Source organism: Ambystoma mexicanum, chromosome 2q (genome assembly GCF_040938575.1).
Source record: "Ambystoma mexicanum isolate Mex_15411 chromosome 2q, UKY_AmexF1_1, whole genome shotgun sequence".
In the NCBI taxonomy this organism is placed as follows: Eukaryota; Metazoa; Chordata; class Amphibia; order Caudata; family Ambystomatidae; genus Ambystoma; species Ambystoma mexicanum.
Window position 1 is genome coordinate 1,083,156,365 of NC_090924.1, and position 24,988 is coordinate 1,083,181,352.

The 24,988-nt window shown below is 45.8% G+C and overlaps 1 protein-coding gene across 4 annotated transcripts in view; it reads left to right on the forward strand.

The window, feature by feature from the left end:
* The window catches only part of AKAP9 (A-kinase anchoring protein 9), a 2,953,299-nt gene that overhangs the window by 1,286,776 nt on the left and 1,641,535 nt on the right, over positions 1–24,988 (forward strand). The window contains exon 1 of one of the 4 annotated variants that reach the window (XM_069648426.1): positions 4,197–5,066. The exons of the other annotated variants lie outside the window; for them this stretch is intronic. Within the exon in view, the coding sequence (XP_069504527.1) occupies positions 4,821–5,066 (246 nt within the window). The 5' untranslated portion in view covers positions 4,197–4,820. Of the gene's footprint in view, positions 1–4,196; positions 5,067–24,988 lie in introns of those variants that run through there. 4 annotated transcript variants of the gene reach the window in all.

Sequence of the window (24,988 nt, forward strand, 5' to 3'; positions counted from 1 at the left end):
AGCCCACAGAGGCCGTTCCCAGGGCTACGGAGGAGGTCAGCGTCAAGCCTAAACCGGCCAAGGTGTTGGGCTCCCACCCGTGCACCCCGGTTAGAGACGGGCTGATGAGGTTAGTCAGCGAGTGGGAAGAGTTCACCACTGACAGAAGGGTGCTGGACGCTCTCGCCCAAGGACATACCCTGGAATTTCCACACAGGTGTATGCGGATCCCGCCGGTGGCCTGTAAGGAGCACCACGTCCCTCAGAACTTGGAAGAAGTACGGGCCATGCTGCGAAAAGGGGCAGCGATAGAGCTGGTTCGCCAGCGACTCCGGTGCTCCAGAGTGTACTCCAGATACTTCTTGGTAAGAAAGAAGATGATCCCCTGAAGTCCCATTCTAGACCTGCAACGTCTAAACAACTACAACAACAAGTCTCAGAAATTCAGGATGGTCATGTTGCAGCATGTGCTCAGCCACCTGGAAAGAGGGGATTTGTTGACGTAGCTGGACCTGGAGGGCTCTCTTCCACGTCACCATTCACATGAAACACTGCACATTTCTATACTTTGTAGTGCAAGGACAGCACTACCAGGTCAAGGCCCTACCCTTTGGCTTAAAATCATCCCACAGAGTGTTCATGAAGGGCCTGCCACCGGTGGCGCCCCATCTGCGTCCATGGGGGCTTCACATGTACCTTGACAACTGACTCACCCGGGCCCGCTCGTGGGTGTTGGCCGTCGGATACGCAGAGGTGGCCGTCAAGCTGGTGACGGATCTGGAATTCTGCATCAATTATCCAAAGTCCTGCTTGACACCATTGCAGAACGCGCTGTTCCTGGGAGCCAGACTTCATAGTGTTCTACCTAGCATCGCCCTCGGAAGAGAGGGTAGCGGCCATTCAGGGGAAGGTGCAGATCCTGGACGATCACTGGGTGCAGGTCTGGAAACTTTGCGGATAAGATCACACTGGATGGCGAGCTCCGTCAGGCGATAATGTGGTGGGGCGACCGCTCCAACATCGCCCGTGCACATGGTTTCAGATCCCTCCATTCCAGGAGACAGTTACAACAGATGCTTCCCTCCAAGGCTGTGTAGCCCACACTGGACGTCTTCACGCCAGAGGCCTGTGGCTGCCAGAGGAGAAGGATCTCCATATCAACATCCTAGGGCTGCAACAGTGTTCTGAGCCCTCAAGTCACTCCTTCCCTCCCTGCTTGCTGAGCAAGGTGGTGAGGATCTTCAGGGACAAAACCACCACGATGTTCTACATCAGGAAACAAAGGGGCAATCGCTCCCCAGCCCTCTTTAAGGAAGCGTAGGAACTGTGGCGCTGGGCTGTCGGACAATTAATGTTCCACGTTCCCCTTCACCTAGCGGGAGTCAAGAACACCATTGCGGACTCCCTCAGCAGGGAGTTGCGTTCCTGCCATGAGTGGAAGCTTAGGCAGGACCAAGTGGATCACATCTTCACCAACTGGGACAAGCCCCTGATCAGACTGTTTGCAACAGCGGCGAACTCCAAATGCCAGTAGTTCACCAGCAGATTCCATCAGCCGAGGAGCCTGGGGGATGCGCTCTCCTTCCAGTGGGAAGGGATGTTTCTGTACGCGTTTCCTCTGTTGCCTCTCCTGCTATGAGTCATCAAATCCCTCACAGTTGCAGTGCAGAATGATACTCACCGCCCCGTCGTGGCCGAGGCAGATTTGGTACCCGACCTTCTCAGCCTGTCAACGTCGCCGCTGATCAAGCTACTGACAGTCCCGGATCTTCTCTCCACAGAACGAGGTGCAATTCTGCATCACAACCCAGGATCTCTCAACCTGAGGGAATGGCTCCTGCAGACCTAGAGATTGGAGGATATGAGTTGCCGGCAGACTGTGGGAGGTCCTCGCCAAGGCCAGGGCATCGTCGACTCTGAAGTGCTACAGTCACAAGTGGTAACGTTGCGCTACGTGGTGCCGGTCACAGAGGATTACCCCTCTGAGAATCACAGCCCCGCAGATTCTTCCGTACTTGCTATCCTTGGCCAAGGCTGGACTGGCGCAAGCCTCGATCAAAGTACATTTAGCGACTATCTCCTGCTACACCAGGTCTCCAGGAAAGTCTTCACTTTGGTCTCATCAGCTCGTCAAGGAGTTCCTCAAAGAACTTTTTCAATCTTTCCCACCAATGAAGGTACCTGCCCCGGCGTGGGAAATCAACGTGGTTCTGACGAGGCTCATTGGGGACCCCCCCTTCGAGCCTATCCATCAGGCCCCTCTCAAGTTCCTCTCATGGAAAACAGCCTTCCTCGTGGCCATCACCTCAGCCAGGAGGGTGGGTGAGATACAGGCCCAATCCTGCAAACCGCTATACCTGACTTTCCACAAATCGAGGGTGGTGCTGCGGACGCACCCCTCTTTCATGCTGAAGGTTCCAACAGAATTCCACCTCAACAAACATTTGATGTTACCTGTTTTTTCCCAGAAACCTTTGTCTCCGGCTGAGAGGGCTTTGCACTCAATTGACGTTTCTCATGCCTTAAGGTTCTACGTGGCACGCACAAAGAGTTTTCGAAAGACTTCACAGCTGTTCGTGAACTTTGGTCCTGTGAACCATGGAAAGGCTTTGTCCAAGGCTTCCATCTCAAGGTGGCTCTCCGACTGCATCATGCACTGTGATCGGTTGCCGAACCGACCTCTGCCCGGCCCTTCCGAGAGCCATTCCACCAGAGCAATCACTGCAGCGACGGCGTTCCTGGGCGGTGTACCCCTATTGGACATCTGCAGGGTTGCTACGTGGAGGTCCACGCACACCTTCAAAAAGTTCTACTGTGTCGACAGGGTTTCCACGGAGGAGTCCAGAGTCAGCCAAGCAGTGCTGCGCAACCTGTTCGCTTGAGGTGAGTCTGTTCCAGAGGTAAGAGTGATTTGCTTCTGTTGAGCCTTGCCACCTCCTGTGGTTGTGTAATGTTGTACTGCTATGTATTCATGAGCATGTGAATCCATGCTGGAGAAGGAACAAGTTACTTGTCTGTAACTATTGTTCTCCAGCATGGGTCTGGCATGGATTCACATACGAACCCTCCCTCCTTCCCCTCTGCAGCTCTTCTTGGTCATACTGCCACTTTACGTGCTTACCAAATCTGAAGAGGGCTGCCAGAGGAGGGGTTTAGGGAGAGGGCTTTCATTGGCTGGGGACAGTATGACCCAGAGGACAGTGATTGGTTTATGGGAGAAATACAGTTTTGTAAGTGAAAGTGAAACTGTTTTTCTTTTACCGGATTCCCAGCCTGACGACAGGGAATATTCATGAGCATGTGAATCCATGCCAGACTCATGCTCATTGCCAGGCTTCTAGCTTTACCCTTGCTTGCCTGCTACTGGCATATCAAGTCTGCATATCTCTTGACGCACAGTCCCTACACAGTCACCATATTTTCCCTTGCCTAGTAAGTAGTGTGTATCCTTACTTGCTCTTGTACTGACCATGCCTTTGCCAGTTGCCATTCTTTTTCATATTGATTGTGCTTTATCTATTGACGTGTATACATAGACTGAAGATCCTTGGCCTTAAACAAGAACGACGGGTTGAGCAGCCTATGTCTATGGGTAAACAGTGAGGTGTGGGTGAAAAGGACCACAGTGTAAAATCGGGGGAAGTGGAAATTGCCTCAGAATGAAATTAGTTTGGTTAATTTGCATTGCAACATGTACATCCATTTTGCATGAAATAAAATCCGTCCTCCCATACTGCTCCTGCGCCGATAAGGCAGTGGATCAATCTCCTTTAAATATCAGTCCTGCGTAAACAATGCAATGTGCAGGTTAATGTTATTCAGCTCGTGCAGCAGCAGAACGAATGGGTGTTGGCTGCTTTGAGGAACTGTGTGACATGAGGCGGAATAAGGTGATATCGCCTCAAGCCTCGATGCTTAAAAATGCGTTTCACCAGATAAGCAAACAGTTTCTTAAATGCGATGTTTATCTTACGTCCCATGTCGTTTATTGTTTTAAGAAATTAAAAAACGTATTTTGTCTAGCTTGTTTGGGAAAGTAAAGCGTCCAGTTTAGTTGAAAGCATTACAAGCCGGTCTGCACGCTCTTTTTTCTCTCCAAGCTCTGACGTGGAATGTGTATCCTGTCAGGCAGGCTTGGTGGTGGGTGTGTCCCGTCAGCGTCTACCATCCAGGGTGCTCGTGGAAGGTGAAGGTGTTTAGCCCCTCCCACTGCCTTTACCTCTGTCCCACGGAAGACATTGACAGCAGCTCTCCTTTGCACGGAAGGGCTGCTCCTTTCTGTCACAACGTGGCTTTTCCTTCTTTGGCGCATTGAACGAGGAGCAGATATTTAGGGATTAATACTCTACCGGGAGGTTTCTTATCGACCTGCTGCTATGGAGATAGCCTGTTGTTTACTAGTTCCTCCCGAGTTACGCCATGCCGACAGGATTGCTACAGTATTTGTGCTCCGACAGAGAACGTGAACTTTGCCGAATAACCCGGCCTGCATTATTCATTCGTCAAGGAAGGATTGATTGCGTGCTCTAGCACTAACAGTTTGTAAGAATTTTTAAGAACTCACTGCACCAATGAAGGACATTTTTGTCCACATTCTCTTGACAAATATTTGCTTACCTTTCCGTTTAATGTTTACCTGGGACCTTCCCGTGCCGTGTGGTTGCTCAAGTGAGAGCAACTGTTTGTTCTAGGAGCTCCTACGACTCCCATATATACATTCACTAGAATCATTATCGCCCTTCGCTTCATTATTCCACAAGCTGCAGCTTGGTTGTCCGCTGCTCAGAGTTGAGGGGCCAGCCTGAAATGTGCATGAGTTTTGGCAGAACGCTTCCAGCAGGATGGATTCGCACCGGTCTTCCTGGGCATCAGATGTGCTCAGTGGTTTGTGGCCATCGGGTCAAGAGGAGGATGTGTACGAAGTTGAATCCCTCGTACCATTACCGCATCCTTTCCCTTTTACCTGGGATTTAAATGATAAAAACTCCATTGTGGTGAATACGTCTATTACACATGTGAACCACAGAAAGAATGGCCATTTGTTAAAGGTTGTCTCGCAGATCTCCTTGCCTACCCCGCCTTACTCCGTGAGTATAAAAGTGCCGCTTATTTTGGTATTTTAAGTGTGCAGTCAGTGATTATATTGCCTTTGTGCTATCGGTTCTCAAAATCACTCACCTGAATATCCTGTTAATCAAGTATGATATATCATAGGATTCATGTATTTTAACAACTTGTATATACTTTAGCAACTGCATCCATTGGTGGAACGATTCTTTTATTTTTTAAATCCCTGAATAAATCCTTTCAAGATGGACATACAACCCTCTGGCGCACCGCCACTGGCCACTGCTAGAAAATGTACTGGTATATATGCTGTGGTATTAGAAACAAATGTCAACATGGCACTTTGTTCGGTTTACTTCCTGTAAAACAATGGGTCAGAAGACAAATATATTGTATCTTTGTCATTTGTAATAGCTATTTGTTTCATTCTACTTTTTATTGTAATGCAAGTAAAGCAAAACCTCTGTCCTTTGGGGCCACGGATCCTTACTGGTTACAGTTTTTGACCAGGCTGCATCTATGTGGCAGATTGAATTGTGCAGTCCTCATTACTATTTGTAATGCTCCTCTGTACACCTCTAAATGTAATGCCATGTCTTCTCCTCCACATACCTTGTAAATTGTAACCAAGCAAGCTCACTGTAACAGCGCTGTGATGCCTCCGGGCCGTTGTGTGCTTTAAAAATCCAGATAAATAAAATAAAATGTGTCCTTGTGATTACGACGATGTGATAGATTGCTTAAAAGCTGGCTTCTCTTAATAGCAATTCAAATAATATTCCATTGTTTAACTTTAAAACATAAAAATAGTATATAATAATTTCATTTTCCGACAAAATGTCTGCTTAAATGCAACTTTGCTCGTGCCTTGATCGAAATTCCCATATTTCCTCTCTTCGCTGATTCTTTCTTCTGTCCCATTATTATCCTGGCGTTCTGAAGTGACTTTATGAATGTTGTGTACTATGAAACTCCAAAGAACTAAATAGATAAAATATTGCTGCGACTTTACATTCTCCATAGCTTTGGATGTTATGATTTTTTTACATTTTTGTTGTGGCTGTGCAATATTTTTATGCCCCACACAACATGCATATTTATTTAATGTTAGCTATAATATAATACCTTCAGTGTGCTTTTTTAATGTATTTTCAGTTTTTGTAATGACTGTCCTACTTTTTGTTTTGCTGTTTTATATTTATATATTACTCAAACTTTTTAAAAAAAATGTTGTCCCTTCATGAACCAGAATTGCTTACAGAATCTGACCGTATGGGTTGTATTGGTTAACATTGAACGCCTGCTAATATATTGCACATCACCGGACCAATCCACGTGTTCATATGACCCAGAGATGCAATCTCATTTGTTTAACATAAATTCGAGTCTGTCGAGCGCATTTTGTGCTTCCTCGATGGAGTCCAATAAAGAAAGAAGGTTGTTTATCTTTAAAACATCTCTTGATTTAGTAGTGTGTCAAATGAGTTTGTTTTTGATAATTGCCTTTTACACAGCTCTAATCCCCACTGTAGTGGTCTTACAGCACCAGTACCTTGTCCGCAGCATTGGTGTATTGTGCCCACTCCAGGGGTAGCCTGTTATAGTCGGAGAGAAATGTAAAGGGTAAAGATCAGATGGCTGGAGCAGCGGTACCAGGGACAAACAGCACATACTAATTGGGTAGATTTCAGAGGGTTGAGTCGTTGGAAATATGATTGTGTGAGCAAAGGTGCATGTGGTGTTTTATACAATTGATCAGAACCAAATACTAATTTAGAAAAGAGTGAAAATACGTCTTGTGTTAACAAGCATTTTCCGGTGAATAATTACTGGTAGAATTAGTGAAAGCATGGCTGCATGATGTTTCCAAAATGTCCTTGGGCAACCCTTGAAGTGTTGAGGCTAAAATGATCAAGAAACATTTTTGGCAAGCTGTGCAATCCTCAGAGATGGTGTGGAACTGGCCAGCCATTTGTCAGAAATGACGGTGCTGAGGATTGGCTGTGTGAAGGGCCAATGTGGAGAACTATAAGTGGCGCAAAATACTGCAAATGCCTCAAAGAATCCCTGAAGGGCATTCCAGTTATTAAAAAAGACTATGACAGATCCGAGGGAAAACCTTGTTGAAGAATGGCAACTGATTTGACAGGCAACAATCATTGATTTAAATGAGTCAGATGAAACACTGATACGGGAGCCAGATAAGATCAAGAAAAAATTATATCTGAATGATTGGATAGAGACATCGGAAGAGATTTACAAATACAAAAATCGAGACGATTTCTGGTTTGGAGCTCGAAAGCTAAATGAACTTCCAAAATATATCCAAATCTTCCCGGATTGGTTCCTGAGAATGCAATTTATGCGTTTTCGGCTAAACATCATATCCTCATGTCGATGGACAACAAGAAGGAAATGCCCTCAGAGGGATATTAGATGCAGACAATGCCAACAAGAAAAAGAGGAAGAATCATTGAAGCATTTGCTTCTCTGATCCCCAAGCTTAAATGAAAAAAGAACACAAGAAATGGGACTGGTAATTGCTAAATATGGACCTCGATTAGCCGGTGAATGGCGGAAAATCCTTATTGAAGGAGAGAAAAGCCATATGATAATTGCCTTGACTGAATATCTGATATTAATATCCGTGAAATTGGAAGTAATTATTCATCTGGACTAAATTGTTATGCAAGCACATATAATGGAAATTGACTGAAGACTCTTATTAACAATTTGTAAAATATTTGAGATGAGCATAGTGCAAATGGGACACTAATTACTAAAAAGAGAAATTGGTTAAGGGCAATAAACCACCAATAAGTCTTTTAACAAAAGATGTAAATTGTGTTTGTAAAGTTTTATGTGATTAGTTCTAGGTTTGCTTCTGCGCTCTTTTTCTTTGTTTTCTAATTTTTCTTACTGTCCAGATGTATAACATGGCTAAAGGTTTTCAATTCTGTAAACCATTTTAAGTCATTAATAAAAAAATAAAAATAAAAATAGTGGTGCAAAGGGAATAGGAATGAGAGAAGGAGAAACCACCATGCATACTTCCATGTTCTCTCTCAGGGTGAGTTTCTTGATGTGAGATTTTATGGATAAAACTGTCTCGGGAACATGCCATGATGCTAGATTTAAACTTCTTACAGTATTTACATTATGAAGTTGGGGCTGCTGATCATTGGAGAGGGATGACATTATGGGGCTGATTATTGGAATTATTTGCGCTGAAACACGGGGATTTGTGCGTCATTCTGCCCGCAAATCCTCATTTGTTAAACAGGGATTTGCTGGCAGAATGGCGCACAAATCCCCTTTTTTCGACGCAAATAATTACATGAATCAGCTCTTAAGTGTCTGAGGGGATAATTGAAGTGAGAGTAGGTTCCTCGTGAGGTAGATTCTGAAGCCGAATATTCTAGGGATGTTTCAGGGAATAGGGAGTTCCAATGGTGGAGGGCAAGGAGAGAGGGGGAGTAGTGGACATGAAAAGTAGTGATAGAGGACACTGATTTGAGAAGCACTTGGGATCTGAGGGTGTCGGAGGGAGTGTAGCAGAGTATGGTCGGGTGGGGAAAACCAGAAGAAGCATTCGAAAATGGAGCCATTGGGTTTGAAAAGCCAACCAGCATGGAACAAGTGTGCTAATGTCGGATTGGGTCAGGGGAGATTATGAAGATATGTATGGCAACGTTAAGAACTTTGTGGAGAGAGGCACTGGAGACATAGGAAAGTATCGAGCAGTAATCCAGTTTGCTGAGGACTTTAGTGGAGATCAGAGTTTTGATAGAGTAGAAGCGAGACTGGGGAATTTTCACCTGATGTTAAAACGGTTGAATATAGTTGAAGTTGTGGTAGAGATAATACATTTATGGAAGATGCGATTTCTGGTAAAAAGTATCCCAAAGTTGTGATCCATGAAGAATGGAATTGAGAAGATCATGGGGGGAAAAAGAGATACCAGTGGTGAGAAAGGAATTGAGGTTCAGGGTGGGTGGGGGGAGATCACTTCAGTTTTTGGAGAGTTCATCACAAGGCAACGTAGTGCTATCTAGTGATGAATGGCACAGTGATGGTCAGTGAGGCAGCTCAACAATTCAGGTGAGATGATGATTAGGGTGTAAACCGCAACTAGATGATATGAAAGATTTAAAGATGCAATGAGCTTTCCAGGAGAGGAAGCATGATTTGTAAATAGGGGAGGGCTTATGAATAAACCTGGAGCCACTCCTACACGTGGGTGGAGGTGGCAGTGAGAGTGGTAGTTAGGAATTGATGAGAGCCATTTCTGTGTAGTGTGTGCTACCAAACTCAGAGCCTTATTCACAGAAGTGTTTTATAATGGTGCAATCCCATTGAAACACGCTTGTCGAATCAGGCCTTCAGACTGGTGGTAGTTGCTAAGTTCATTGGCGTCCAGGTAGGTGGCAATGTGGTACAGTGCGGTAGATGGGGTCTTGGTGGATGTAAAGGATTTCCACAAAAGACAGACCAAAATTTCACTGGCAATGTGACTGAGTAACTTTGTAGGGAAAGAATTAAGAATTCTGCATACGGGTCCAAAAATTGTTAATGCTATCTTTAGGGAAATGGTGTGTAACTTGTCAAACTTATATGCACAAATTGAAATTGTGGAGTTATTTGTCATGGTCGGAAAATGTGATATGAAACATTAATCATCGGTGCCTTGTCTTAATTTTGTAAAACCTCACCGTTGTACATTTTATCAGCTTAAGATACATCTTCAAAAACAAAACCTGCTACCAGTTACTTATGGTTGAGCATCTTAGTGATGCCATTCCTGCTCCCTCCTTCTCCACATACTTCACTTGCCAGTTTTAGTTTTTGTAATGCAAGTTCCTAAGAGCAAGTTTAACTGAAAACGAACAGCTGTGGCTCCGTCTCTTTGTACTTGATGTCAGATGTCCAGGGCCAATCTTTTTATATCATGGCACCCAACAGTGTGCTCATGATTTGAAGCCTTCCAAGTTTCAAAAAGCAACTTAGTCAGGCGCCCCCTTACGCCTGCGAGGCCGAACGTTTCTAGGCCGTGGGATGTCAGCATCCATAAGAGCTGCCTTGCTAAGAATGTGATCTCCGGGATGGATGTTGATCACCACCAACAAATTGTATCGAGCTTCTGGCAGGCAGGCCACCCATGTGTCTCAGTTAGACATTTTGGGGACAGCCTTTGGTTTCATGTTGTTCAGCTAGGAATTGAACTTTCCGGAGCTGTTCAAGTCAGTGCCGATGCCACCAGTTGTGGGTTTTTTAAATGTATTTGAGACTGCTCCTACCCCTTGTCATTCCTAGCATTCTCTCAATGAGTACGTCTGGTCAAGATTGCGTTTTCTTTATACCCCAGTGGATCTGCCGCAGGGAAAGCGCAGCTTTCTGCAACGTGTCCCACATGCAGATGCGCCCCTGAGCGGATGTTACGCAGAATGGAGACCTTCTCACCAGCTCGATGGGTACTGGTCCTGAAAATGATACTTTCCGCCTTAGGCTGTGGAACATATCCCCATCCAGCTCCCCTAACGCCCTCTCTACCTTCTTCCATTAGGGTTTTTAGCACACTCAGGAAAATGGATTGTAGCAGCGACATTTCCCTGTTTTGGCAAAGTGGCTCCATATTTCTTTGGATGAAATCCGTGTTGGTATTGTGTCTGCGCCGTGCAATCTTACCATGCCCCTTTACACTTTCTCACCCCTGCAACTATTCTTTCTCTCCTCCTGCAGGCCTCGCTTTCCTCTGCTCCTGAAGCCCACATTCTTGTAATGCTTATTTCATTAGCGGGGCCATCTCCGATCATTTACCCGAGTCCTGGAGACGAACTCCTCCACGCGCAGATTGTGAATGCAAAGTGGGAGCAGGATCACAGGGCTCACCGGTGCTGAAATGCTGATAATGTGATAACAAGATCTGGTAACCCCGGGCGGGCCTCGGCACTTTGAAACCACTGGAGTGACAAAACATGAGAAAGGATTGATCCTCTTCGGTTGCGTCACCGTGTCAGGAAGTAATGATGCCGATTATTCATGCTTTAACAACGGTTACTCCATGAAGAAAACAGCGTATAGAAGCAGAATGTCTGCAGAATAGAATTCGCGCTCCTAAGTTTTTTTGTAACTTCAATTTGTCCATAATAATTTATTAATTTGGTTTCTGAACAGCATGCATTTGTTTCTTCACCAATTAAGTTGCATAAGATGCAGGTTTCTTTAGTTTGGGCTACCTATAAGCCGAAACTATTGCATTAGAGTACAGATAGGGAGAGATGGCATGCGAGGAAGGGCACACTGCCTTAGGGGTTGTTTGGTTATTTGCCCACCAATTGACTGCCCATGGCCTTGCTAATGCCCATGACCGTTCCCACCCATTTTCTGTCCCTTTGCGCCCAAAACACCCCCTCATGGAAACGCTTTGAGCTTGCTTTATTCGAGCCTTACCCTCAAACGTTGCACTCTTAAGTGTCTGCCAGTGATTTTTCGAAGCAGTCTTCTGAGAGTTAATGACTTAATTGGAACTGCAAACCCAGTACGGGTGTAATGTCTTAATCAGGTCTGCCCTCAGCTACTCAATTCATAAGCACTGTGTGTGTCCTTCACTGACGTCCTGGTAAAAACGAGCATTGGCAAAGCCAACAGTTTTGGCTTGTGTATACGTAATAGGCATTTGCAAGGCATTGCTTTTAGATGCCCAGATGCTTGCACCATTTTGTCACCTGCAACCACCAATGGCCAGTTAATACCACTATGGCAGTACCTTTCGAATTGGCATTGCCAATGCTCATTTAGTTTGGGCGTTTAGGTGGCAGTGCTACTTAAAAGCCAAAACTATTGCATTAGAGTTCAGATAGGGAGAAATGGCATATGAGGGACACAAAGCTTGAAGGTGTTGTTTGGGTATTTGCCCACCCATTGACTGCCCACGGCTATGCTAATCCCTTTGGCCAGTTTCTGGCTATCCCACTCAAAACACCTCTTCATGGGAATTCTTTGAGCTCACTTTAATCAAACTGTACCATCAAACGTTGCACTCAATTGCCTGCCAGTGTTTTTTCAATCGGTCTTCTGAGTGTAATAAAAATGTCTTAATCAGGTCCACCTTCAGCCATTCGATTTATAAACGTTATGCGTGTCCTTCACTGAAGCCCTGTTAAAAAGAAGCATTGGCAAATCCAACTGTTTGGCTTTTGTATAAGTATTATGCATTTGCCAGGCACTGCTATTAGATGTATAGGTACTCGCACTCGCTACCATCAATGGCCTTTTTAATACCACTACGGCAGTGCCTGGCAATTGCTTTTCCCATGCCTACACAAAACCCCAAACTGTTGGCATGACCAATGCTTGTTTTTCTTATCTCATAGACGGGGCGGTACCCACCAGTAACAGATTAAAAACTTTTGGTTACGAAAGTATATTTGTACTTGTCACTTTTTAATGGTATTTGCAGAGGCATCCACGTATGCTAGTAGCTTGACCTCTGGCCCATTCTTTGTTTTCTCAAGAGCACCGTCACATTACGGTGATGTAAAACGACATTTTTGCGTGCGAAATAAATGTCTAAAAAGCAATGGATTAATTTACCCTATGAAACAGACCTTGCTGTAAAAAAGAAATTAAAAAAATATTACCAGGATTGCCTTCATCCCCTTGATGAAGCCATTTGGCGCCCCTGCACCCAGGCCGCAATTTAAGAACTTACCTTGCTTCTTTGTTTATTTTCTAACGAAAAAATAAATCCCAATAGCAGTGTGCATGTTAGTTATTTGATATAATAGATGTACGTTTTAATGCGAATCCTCTATTAATGGCGGTAGCATGTCTGCCTGTAGAAACGCCTAAACTGTTGGTTTTTTCAGTGCTCGTTTTCTTAGAGATTTGTTGGTGCAAATGCTTTTGGAGCTCTTGAAACGCGTAACCCCTGCTGCGCTTTTCAGTTTGCTAGACTGACACAGGTCAACAGTTCAGTGTCTGGATCTATCAACCCCATCTCTGTGTTTTGGAACTGCACTATAATTAGGGTAGGCAATTGCCGGAGGATGATCACCACTAGTGATAACAGAGAGCCAATAAACATTAGCAAATGCTTAACAGAAGCCCCGTTAGGCATATGCCAGCTGACACACTGGTAAAACAATGGTGCATGTTTTACAGTGTTTGATATAGTTTCATTTTAGGCAAACCATCTGGTCTGCATGATAATTGTAGAACATGTGAAAGTTATTGATGACATTTGTCCATAAACCAAAACTATAGTTGACATATGTAAGCACTCAGCCCTCTTGTCATGAATGTGTTGAAAGGTCTGTGCAACTACAGAACATGGGTCGGTATTTGCCACTTGTGTTCTAAAGCATAAATACAGCCACCGGTCTTGGACCGGCAATAAAAGAATCAAGAAGGCGATTATACTTTTATTCTCAACTGTTCCACACAAAATGGAACGTTTTGGCAAACGGGTTCTACCTCCTAAATTGATAACTATATTCCTCTAGAGAAGAGCATAAGCCCAATGTATGCCAACACGAACACCTTTGCTTGTTGTGCATTCACTTAATAGTTAATGTAGCAGTTTTATATGTTGTACATACCGCAAAGTCGGTTATTTCCGGAAAATTACCAGGACGTGCTAACGGCATTGTGGCTCTCGTAGAAGTTGTAGCTGTCTCAATGGAGTGAATTCTCATCTACTTGTGTTCGTTCTCTCTGCATTGCCAAATGCAGAATCGCCTGAACTCTAGAAAAACGGAAGACATTGTGACAACCATCAAACGGCGGCATCTGCCCAAAATATTTCAGTATGAACTTCAGAAAGCTTCATGTTTCTTCACTGACCCCTGATATTTGAGACTTCTGCTTTTTCAGTCAAGGTTAGTGGAATGTACCCTTATGGCCCTAATCCACCTATTATTTTCTAGCATTGGTTTCCTTGATCCAAAGGAGGAGCCCAACCTCTCTAGCATTCTCATTCTCTCTCCTCGGCCTCCTTCCTCTCTCTCAGCCTCCTTCCTCTCGCTCAGACTTTTTTTTCTCACTTGTCCTCTTTCTTATTCTCTCTACCTCACCGATCCTCTTGTTGCCTTTACCTTTCTTAATCATTTTGTATCTTGCTCTTGTTCTCCCTCTCTCCCTTCTCTGGCCCCCTCATCACGCTTTTTATCTTTTCCTTTTCACCGTCTTGTTTCCATGTCCACTCTCCCCTCTGGGGAATCATGTTAAGAAATGCCAATTTTGACTCCATGCCAGGTAGAGTTGAAACGTAATGTTTAGTTTAAAACATGCCTTGATTTGAATGGATGTTACTTGCACATATGGTGACAAGCATGGTCGATGTTTGCTGAAAGCTCTTTGAATGTTTGTGTGACCTATGAGCCCTTTTATTACTATTAAACACCTCATATGGGCTAGAGTATTGTCGACCTATGTTTTTATAGTTTGAGTTTTGTACATATATATATTTCTGAGGCTTGTGGAATCTGCTTAGATCACATGCTGTGCATAGGCCGACATCTAGTGGAAGCTGCAGAGTATTAGTTTGTTTTTCGAAACTCGAAAATGGGCGACGACACAGCGCGTGCCAGTAATACTATCCCTAGTGTGACGTCCACTTGTACCCATGATCCCTCGCGCGTCTAGGAACCTCAGATAGTTTTTTTCCGCCATACTGGTCGGAAGCATCCCGCGGAGTTCCCTGGCCTTAGCCATAATTTTGCAAAATATCTTCATATTTCCCCATTTTCTCCACCCCAACCCGAACTTCGACACTCGATGCCGCACCGGAGAAGTAATCAACCGTTGAAAGCTGCACGACGGACCTGGGCCTTGGAAGGCCTGTGGCCTCGGCCCTGCAAGTAGGGAAAGTGGGGGGTGGTACATACACTTCTCTCTCTCTCTCTCTCTCTATATATATATATATATATATATATATATATATATATATATATATATATATATATATATATATATATATATATATATATATATATATATATTTTCTTATATATTCCTACACACACTAGCCCGCTGCCACAGGGTGCGTATGTTGGGTACCCCTTTCCAATTGCCCCAAGTGCAACTGCAGGTACCCTTGGGTTGATAGACACGCCACGTGTAACCTCTGCTTGCCGAGGGACCACCCCGAGGTGAACTGCAGAGCGTGTAGTCGGTTTAAACCAAAGACCCTAAAGGACTGTTCGATTAAACATTGGGCCCACCACGCCAGGCGACAAGAGGCCATGGCAGTGGAGGGCGCCTTCAGTGATGGCAGCAACGCCGTACTTTCGGACGGCGAGGACAACGTGGCGTCGAGAGACAGCCAAGCGCAAGTCCCTGACCTCGGAAGGTTGTCTGGCAGGGCAGCTATGGGGAAAACCCCCGGCGACACGAGCGCACAGCACTTCCACTAAACACGCGAATTCCAACCGAGACTTAACGCGCACGTCGAGTTCTCGGAAAGGGGGACACAGAGAACGGTCCACCGAATCGGTGTCCTCTGGGCGTTCTCGATCAAGAATCGTCGCATGACACCAGGCAACCATCCACTGTTGCCAAAAGTGCCTCGCTCCCTAAGGTAACGGAGGTTCAATCGTCGGAAGACGAAGCCGACCTCTATCCCCAGGCCGCATTCCAGGAGTCGGCGTCAGCAGACCGCGTGACGGCTGCTACCGAGTCCCGACCTCCACACTCTAGATATAAGGACACTACCCCCGAATCTCGAGGCCAGACGTCGAAAACCTCAGATGGAACGAAAACACTGGGGAAGCACTCTTCCACCCACGGGGAGGGGGGGAAAACAGCAGAAGAAGCACTCTCAACCTTCTTCCACACCACAGAAAAAGGCAGACAAGTCTCAGTCTTCTGTCAATTTACCCAAGACCCCTGCCCAAGACCATAGGTCCAGTCAGGATGGAACAGGGAAACTCTCCCAGGAAAGAGTAATCCCCAGCTCTAAAGAATGGTCTAGTGAGGATATCGACAGAGTTATGTCTAGGATGTCATCCCTGGCAGACTTCTATGCCAAGAATCCTGAGCACTTCCTCTCCTATACCCCTGACGGGGCTACACCCTCAGGGACTAGGGACCCGCAACACCCAAGTAAGAAATCCCAGGTTGAAGCACCAACACAAAGTTGGTCTTCGGACCCCTTCTGTATACAGCCTTACTCTCAATATAATGAGGATCCACTTTTGATTGAGGATCCAGATTTGGGCACGTTGGGAGACCAAACTGGGATGTACTACTATGAGGCTGATGAGTACCAAGAGGAGGACGAGGATGACCCAGAAACCTACAGGGTAGACTCCCCACTAGGCAAAGAACCTCCGGTTACCGACTCCCCGGTCGACAACCAACCTCTCCTGAATGAGGTGTTGTCCAGAGCGGCAGAACACTTCCACATAGATACCCAGGGAGCACAGGAAGAGAGGGATTTAGCCGAGGAGCTAGTGGGAGAAAGGAGACCTGTTGCCCAGGCCATCCCTATTCTCAAATCTATACAGAGGAGAATAGACCCTTCCCTTCTAAATCCAAACCTCACCAGGGCAGTAAACCCCAGGATCGAAAAACTATTCAGGGCAGCCCAGTCAGACCCGCTGTACATAAAGGGGCAACTGAAGCCGGACTTCCTGGTAGTGACAAACACCCGAAAGAGGGCAGGAACGCCCCTATCATCGTCTGAAGCTCCCCCCAACAAGGAGAGCAAAAAGATCTATGGTTTGGGTAGAAAGGTAGCCTCCACTTCCGCCTACCAGGCAAAGATTGCCAACCCCACCACCCTACTGGCGAGTTACAAATGCCACCAGTGGGAACAGGTCACGGCACTCATCGACTCCGCCCGGAACCTTTAAAAGGCCAGTTGGCACAGGTTGCGTCGGAGGGAAGAGCTGTGTCCGGTTGCATCCTTAAAGCAACCTTTGATGCCGTGGATAAGGCCGGCAGACTGATAGCAGAGAGCACTGTTATCAAAAGACATGCTTGGTTACGACAATCTGGGTTCAAACCCGAGACCCAAGCATCGTTAATAGACAAACCGGTGGAGCCTGATTTACTGTTTGGCAAGGCGGTAGAGGACACGCTAAAAAATGCCAAGGATGAGTATGAGACTCTCAAATCCCTGGGCCAATTAACCAACAAACCCCCCAATCAAAGAAGGAATGGCAATTTTCGTCACACACGCGGCCAAAATTTCCAGAGAGGCTCCAACTATTCCCAGGAGCAGGGTACACCATGGAACAACAACAACCACCAGCAGTCTATCCATGGTTATGGCAGGGGTAACAAAAGAGGACGTGGTAAGGGTAGAGGCAGCCCCAGTAGAGGCGGCGGCACGCCTCCCCCAAAACAGTGACGTTCCGTTCAGGGTCCCTTATCACGCAACCCCAGTAGGGGGACGCATTTCCAACTTCACCCAAGCTTGGGAAGGGATCACATCAGACATATGGGTGCTGTCAACAGTGTGCACAGGATACTGCATAGAACTGTTAGGGCGTCCCCGAAACCACCCTCCACAACAAAAGATACATTCATTAGACCACCAGAAGATCCTCCTCGAAGAGATCACCAATCTTCTAGCAAAGGACGCGATAGAACTCGTCCCGAAACACCAGGTAAACAAGGGTATTTATTCAACTTACTTCCTTGTGCCAAAAAAAGATTTGACAATGCGCCCAGTATTGGATTTACGGCCTGCAAACAAGTATGTCAAGCCCCAAAAATTTCGCATTACTACTCTCCATGAGGTAATCACCTCCTAAAAATGGGGGATTACATGGCAACATTGGACATGAAAGATGCCTTTTTTCATATTTCCGTGTTCCCAGCGCACAGAAGATACTTGCGCTTCAAGGTGGACAGTCAGCACTACCAGTTCAAGGTACTGCCCTTCGGGATAGCCTCGGCTCCAAGGGTATTCACCAAGGTACTGGCGGTGGCGGCGGCACACCTAGGCAGGGAGGCAATCCCAGTGTACCCTTATCTGGACGACTGGCTCATCACGGGGGAGACCCCAGTAATTTGCAGAACAAACATTCAAAGAACGATCGACCTCCTCTTCGAATTAGGTTTCTCCATAAACAAAAAAAAGTCAAGTCTGGTGCCAAGCACCTCGAAACAGTTCCTAGGAGCTGTCCTAAACACACGAGGGGTTGGCCTTTCCATCAGAGGAAACAATTCGGAATATACTGCTGCAAATTCCGCAATATCAGGCCGGTCGCCGGATAATGGTACGCAAAGCAATGCGTTTGCTGGGCATGATGGCATCATGTATTTACCTGGTCCCCCACGCGCGCCTGCGCATGCGTCCCATGCAAGAATGGTTGGCGAAACAGTGGTCTCAGGCAAGTGGTCAGTGGGACGATCTAGTGGTCGTTTCACCAACACTTGTTGAAAGCCTTCACTGGTGGACAAGAGAAAATCTGTCCAAGGGGAAACCCTTTTATGATCCCGAGATACAGGCCGTAGTCACAATGGACGCATCCCTGTCAGGGTGGGGAGCACACCATCTCCACCACACAGCTCAGGGTCTCTGGTCTCACTCAGTGGCCAAGAATCATATCAACCTGCTAGAGCTTCTGGCGGTATTCAGAGCGCTTCAAGCGTTAGAGCCCTACCTGTTGAACCGGTCAGTGCAGATCCTGACGGACAGCACTACAGCCATGTTTTACCTGAACAAGCAAGGAGGGACTCCTTCGCCAAATCTGTCCAAGCTTGCCCAGAAAATGTGGATATGGGCACTCAGACGGAACATCTTCCTGTCATCTCAACATGTTCCAGGGGATCTCAATTCTCTGGCGGATGCTTTGAGCAGAGATCCCCTCGCAGAGGAACACGAATGGGGTCTACACAGAGAAATCAAAGAAAATATCTTCTCTCAGTGGGGTTTCCCCATTATAGACCTATTCGCCACAAGCGAAAACAGACAGTGCCCAGGATTCGCATCCAGGTTCCCCCAACCAGACTCCCAGGGGAACGACCTGTGGATGAACTGCTCAGGGATGTTTGCGTACGCTTTTCCACAAACACCTCTTATCAGGAAGGTGGTCAACAGGATGAACAGAGAATCGATGACGCTCGTCCTAGTTGCTCCAATGTGGGCGAGACAACCGTGGTTCCCACACTTACGCCGACTGGCGGTGTGCAAACCCATCAAACTCCCGGGCTGGTACAACCTACTGTCCCAGCACCAAGGTCAGAAAGTGCATCCTCAACCCAACTCAATGAACCTGACAGCATAGCTCCTGAGGTCATAGTTTGGACATCTCAATTTACTGCAGAGATGTATGGACATCCTAAGAGAATCTAGGAAGCCGAACACGAGGCACTGCTACTTTGACAAATGGAAAAGATTTGTTATCTGGTGCCAGAATAAGCAAATCAAACCAGTTGATTGCACTCCTTCCACAATTGTCACATACATGCTCCACCTGCTGCATGCAGGGTTGGTTTTTAACTCACTAAAGGTACACCTGGCGGCTCTGTCAGCATACACCACCTCCCATAAGAAGGTGTTGTGGTGGAAAGTACCAGTGGTTAAAGCCTTCCTGGAAGGAGTAAAGCGACTTCACCCTCCAATTTCAAACTTGTTTTCTGGATTATATTGGTTGTGAATCCTGGACATTTAATATATATATGTATATATATATATACATATATATATGTGTATATATATACATATATATATATATATTATGCATATGCTATAATCGAATTTGTGTGTTTTGCACCTTTTCGTAATGTGATATTTTATGAAACAAGATGTGAGATATAACAATTTTTTTTTTTTTTAGGATACCAAAAACATTTTTCTTGCCATTAATAGAATAAAATTCAAAAGATATAAACATGTATATGAAGTGAATAATGTGTTTTGAATAAATCATGTGTTAATATCCCAAATTCATTTAATGGGACATGGATTGCCAGTAAAATGTTTGTATAGATGACTGACGAATGAAGAAATGATGCATGTATAAGTATAAGTGAACGATTTCCAACAGCAACACACTTTATATGTTTGTTAATTTTCCCCCAGTTCCTTGTTGAGTAGGGGAACTTCTGTGTTTCCTAAATAAATAATGCATGATGTATTTGCACTGTACCAGGTTTGGGAATACGAGGCAGCTGAACGTGTGTGGTCTGCGAGGAGAACTTGTGAGAGAAAAGCTGGTAGTTTGAGATTGTGTTTGTGTGGGGCAAAGTTGGTCTGCCTGTTGTGGAAAGTGAAGGTATTTTATGGTTGGTTAGTTAAATAAGTGTGTTTGAGGCTTGGTGATAATGATAATGATGTGTTATTTATATAGCGCCTTAATCCAAAGTGCTTTGCAGGGCACATATTTACATACAATATCACCCAACCGAAATTGGTATTCATTTATCGACCTCGGAAGGATGAAAGGCTGAGTTGGCTTTGCCGGGATTCGAACCTGCAACCTGCAGATGACGCTCAGATCGCAGCATCGAGCGCTAAACTCGCTGAGCTATCTTACCGGCATAATGAATTATGAATTACCAGTAAGGAATAGTTAACCTCTGCTCTTCTGTTGCACCTGGCGTTTAGAACTGGGGGCTATCTGATTCTAACTGTGGAATGGAGTAACACCTAGTAAGGACTTTTTTTTTCTTCATTTCCTGCGTGAACTCTTATCCATCCGTGAAGAAGAGTCAACAAGGGAACATGGAACTTTCGGTAATTTCCCTCCAACCGATGGTAAAATCCCCAAGCGGAGATACTGTTCACATAAGTGGCAGCAACTTCATTGGGAACACAGTCTTGTAGCAGATGTGTTTCTGGGGTTCAACTCTTCCTACAGGACCAGACGTGAGTGAACAGATATTCATCTATCTGTTGTTAATGATATGATATGATATGATAGTTTATTTATATAGCGCCTATACACAATGTGTTTCAAAGCGCTTCAAGGAGGGAGGGGACAAAGGAAAATACAGTTACATTCCGCAAAAGTCCTTAAAACAATACAGAATGTGAAAACAACTATCATAATAGGCCTGTCGACATTTCTGATAGTGCAAGTGCATAGAAACAAGTAAGGCAAGAGGTAGTGGGAAAAAAAGGAGAACAAAGCAAGCAGTAACATTACTATGTCTGACGACAATTTACCCAGTGCAGGTGGTAACAAGAGGCGGGGTGGGAGGGGGGGGCAAGGGGACGGAGGGGGGAGGGAGAACAAGGCACGCTACTGAGCAAAAATGTCGGTGACAAATTTGAAAAGCAGGGGTGGGGGGGAGGGAGAGAACAAGGGTGGGAGGAGGGGGACAGACAAGCTGCTATCAAGAGTCACGGAACAGATGATAGGAGTAAGTGCTAAGAGGGGGAAGACTGAGAGGAGGGAAAATATAGAAGGGGGGAGTAAGAAGGAAGTGGAAGAGGATGGAAGTGAGGAGGGGGAAGGGAACGGGGCAGGAAGGGGGGGTGAAATGCAGAGCGAAAGGGGGGGAGCAAGCAGGGTGAGGGCACACAGACACTCAAGGAGGGGTGGGGGGGCGCACAGACACTCACGGCGGGGCGGGGGGGCACACAGGCACTCACGGCGGGGCAGGGGGGCACACAGACACTCAAGGAGGGGCGGGAGGGCACACAGACACTACGGCGGGGCCGGCAATCCGGCGTACCTCGGTGGACAGCGGTAGACAGGGCCTTAGGAGTGGGCCTTGTGAGGAGGGCCGGCCAAGCCTGCCGGCCTCCTCATTGGCCCAGATGTAGTGGGCCAGGGCCAATCCCAGGCCCCCAGCAGCAGGATGGAAGGCACTCCGGTGCCCAACAAAGAAAGAGCGAGCCATCTTGGAATGGCCGTGCCTCGAGAACCCAGTGAGGCAAAAACACACAAGGTTAAGGTTAAGACATCCTAGCCTTATGTCGGATAGGCGAAGGAAAGTTACCTAGAGGAAGCAGGGGCATCCCAGGGACAGCCTGTACAGCCGTTGCCAAACACAGAGAGCAAAAAGGTCATTCTGCTGGGCACTGTGGTGCCCAGAGAATGGCAGTGTCCTGGCCCTTTAACAAGCCCACCTTTAGGTATAGTCTGTGTGGTTCTAGGGAGCCTCCCAAGTGATTTCTGTAGTACTGCTGCAAGATCTGCCCCCTTGAACATTGGCGGAATCTGGGTGTATGAGAGGACTGCTATTTGGGCAGCATATTTAAACCAGCCCACAGCAACTGTGTGATCTACAAGAATTATATTAGTCCCTGCATTAAGTGTTCTGCTCCCATTTACAACTTCACTCTTGGATTATAGAATATCACTAGTTTGCAATCTCAGCAAAATTGTTACATTTCCCACGTCCAGCATTCTCATGTTCCCATAACTCTGCCACACCATCACCCTGGTGCTGTTACTGCATAGATAACGCGAGTGACCAAAACATGAAAACAAATGAACTATGCCACAAGAATTTTCCAGTAGCAATGCATGATCTACTCTTTACAGTGTTTTGGTGTAAATCTCAAAGTTCCACTCGTACAAACACTGTTTCCCTTCGAAATGGCTCCCACATGCGCTCTGCCCACTCATTACATCTATACTTCTCATCTTTTCAGCATTCACTTCAGGCCCAACAACTGTGCTGCCCACAAAAACTTCTCTGTCCCCATTCCAGAAAACACATAACAGGATTGCTGTCTCCTTGTTCAGTTTTCTGCCGTCCTCCAATTCCAAACGCATATTTCCCATCCTAACAACACTTCGAAAATGGGGAAAAATACAAGTGAGCCTTTAACCATCTTTCCACGAATTCAAAACATTACATAATCAGCTAATTTCCTTTATCACGTTTCCTGTGTTTCCTGTGAAATCTCTTCACCAATTCTTGTTTTACCGTGAGACCATTTTGAAACTGAGACTTTCCTCCCCATCATAAATGGACGTCGTCCTATAGTGACAAGAAGTGTGCATGTATCTATGGGATGTATAAAGCACAAACCTAGCTGGGAAGCAATGGAGCGCTGTGCACAGGGGACCCAACCCGGGGAATACAAATAGAGTACAGTGGGGAGCAGAGGAGCTGGGATGGTTTGGGGGAGCAGTGGAGGTGTCTCATGATGCAAACTGAAAATACAACACAACCAGTGATTCAAACTACCAACCACAAGCCACTGAGCACACACCTTGATGATCCTGCATACTCACTCCACTAACCCATTACTCTTGACAATATACAATACTGTTATTCTTTTATATTGCTCTATTCTTAAAATACTCAACCCAACAATATTTAACCTTTCCAATTGATGCCTTAATTGTAAACTCTGCCTCAAACAATTTTGAACACAAATGAAGCGGAAGTCTGGCACGTCTTAAATCTCATTTTTACCCATCTCCCACGCTTTACCTGTTTTGCACATAATAAAAGAATCGGGATTTTTGTAGCGCTTCATGCCAGATTTCTCCCACTTCTAAGAGCTACAACAATAGCTCTTAACAGTACCCACTTTAATGGTGCTGTATTTAGCGACCGTGGGAAGGGTTAAGGTCTTAGTCCACCCTGTAGGGATTCCCACCTGTGAAATGCAGGCTGGCACCAATTTCGAGCATAGCACCATCGTGAGATATACACCAGGATATCGGGTACATGGATTGTACATGTTGTTTATGAGTGTCAAACTATCGCTCATTGCAGATTCTTTAGTCAAGCTGGTGTAATGTAAGAATAGATGGCACCTCTATCATGCCTGCGATAAGAGGCAATCACGCAGTTTGTTTGTACTGGGTAGTTGGTGGTACTTGCAGTGAATGTGTCATAGTTTGCGATCTGCGCAAGCGCTCCCTTGAAGACTGGAGGCTTATTTGGCAGGGTACGATTACTGCTCCAAGGCAAATACGAAGTTATGCCTGGAACTGCCATGCCCAATTGTCAGCGGGGACAGGATCAAGAGTTGTCTGTGTAAAAAGGTGAATGTATTAGAAAATGTGAAGGAAAGGACATGGGCAAGAAGTTGTGGCACACTCAAGAACGTCCCCTTTCCCCCATGTATGGAATGGTAGATCCTAGTCTGAGGTTTGAACGTTTGATTACATGTAATACTTAAATCAGAATGGAGACAGACTGGGAAATGATCCAGGATTTAGCATCAGAGGGGTACCCACTTAAAGTGGAGTAAAAAGGCTCTAGTGGGAGAATTACAGCTGGGACACCAACAAGCAATTAACAGTGGGGCACTTCAGAGAAAATTACATAGGAGCAAAAACACAGCTTTACACCTAGGAGATAATGGCAGCAAGCCCAAATTCTGGTGAGACAACAAGGAGCAATGTTAGGCCAAACTACATGCAACACCTCTGAGCAAGAGCAGGCATATGATTAGTTGTGCGTTGATGAATAGTTTTTCTGTGAATTTAGGTCGATGTCCCTTACCTAGTGAATTAGCAGCCTTTTTCGGTGGCCAGGGGGTGTGGCAGGGCATGACATGGGCACCATGGCAAACAAATGTCACCTTTGTTTTCACCTGCTACCCAGTCAAGGATGAGATGGAAAGTGTCTACTTATAAAGCGGTGGGAGGTTCATGTCACCCCCTTGGGCAATGCTAGTAGGGAAACGCATATTCCGGAAATATCCCAAGGCCCAGTAAGCTGTCCACTCGCATGCTTCTGTATTTGAACTTGCTTCTAGGCGTAGACTGATTGCACAACACAAGATTTCCTTTATAAGAGGTTGACTGAAAATCTGCCTTATGTCACAAGTTGTAACAAATGGCGCAACGAGAATACTCAACGTTTGTGCTTTTTATTTAAGATGTCTGGTTGGTTGGAGTTTGTTATAGTGGTCCTTTTACTTGTTTCACCTCCTTCCCGTCATCTGTGTCCTAGGCCAGGACCCCTACCCAGCTTCTGTGCCGCCTTTGAGCACCTCTCCCTTCTCTCTGTTAAGGGCCTCTGCCTTTTCTTTCACTTGTCAGGGCTTTTGCCCTTTCCTGCCCTGCCT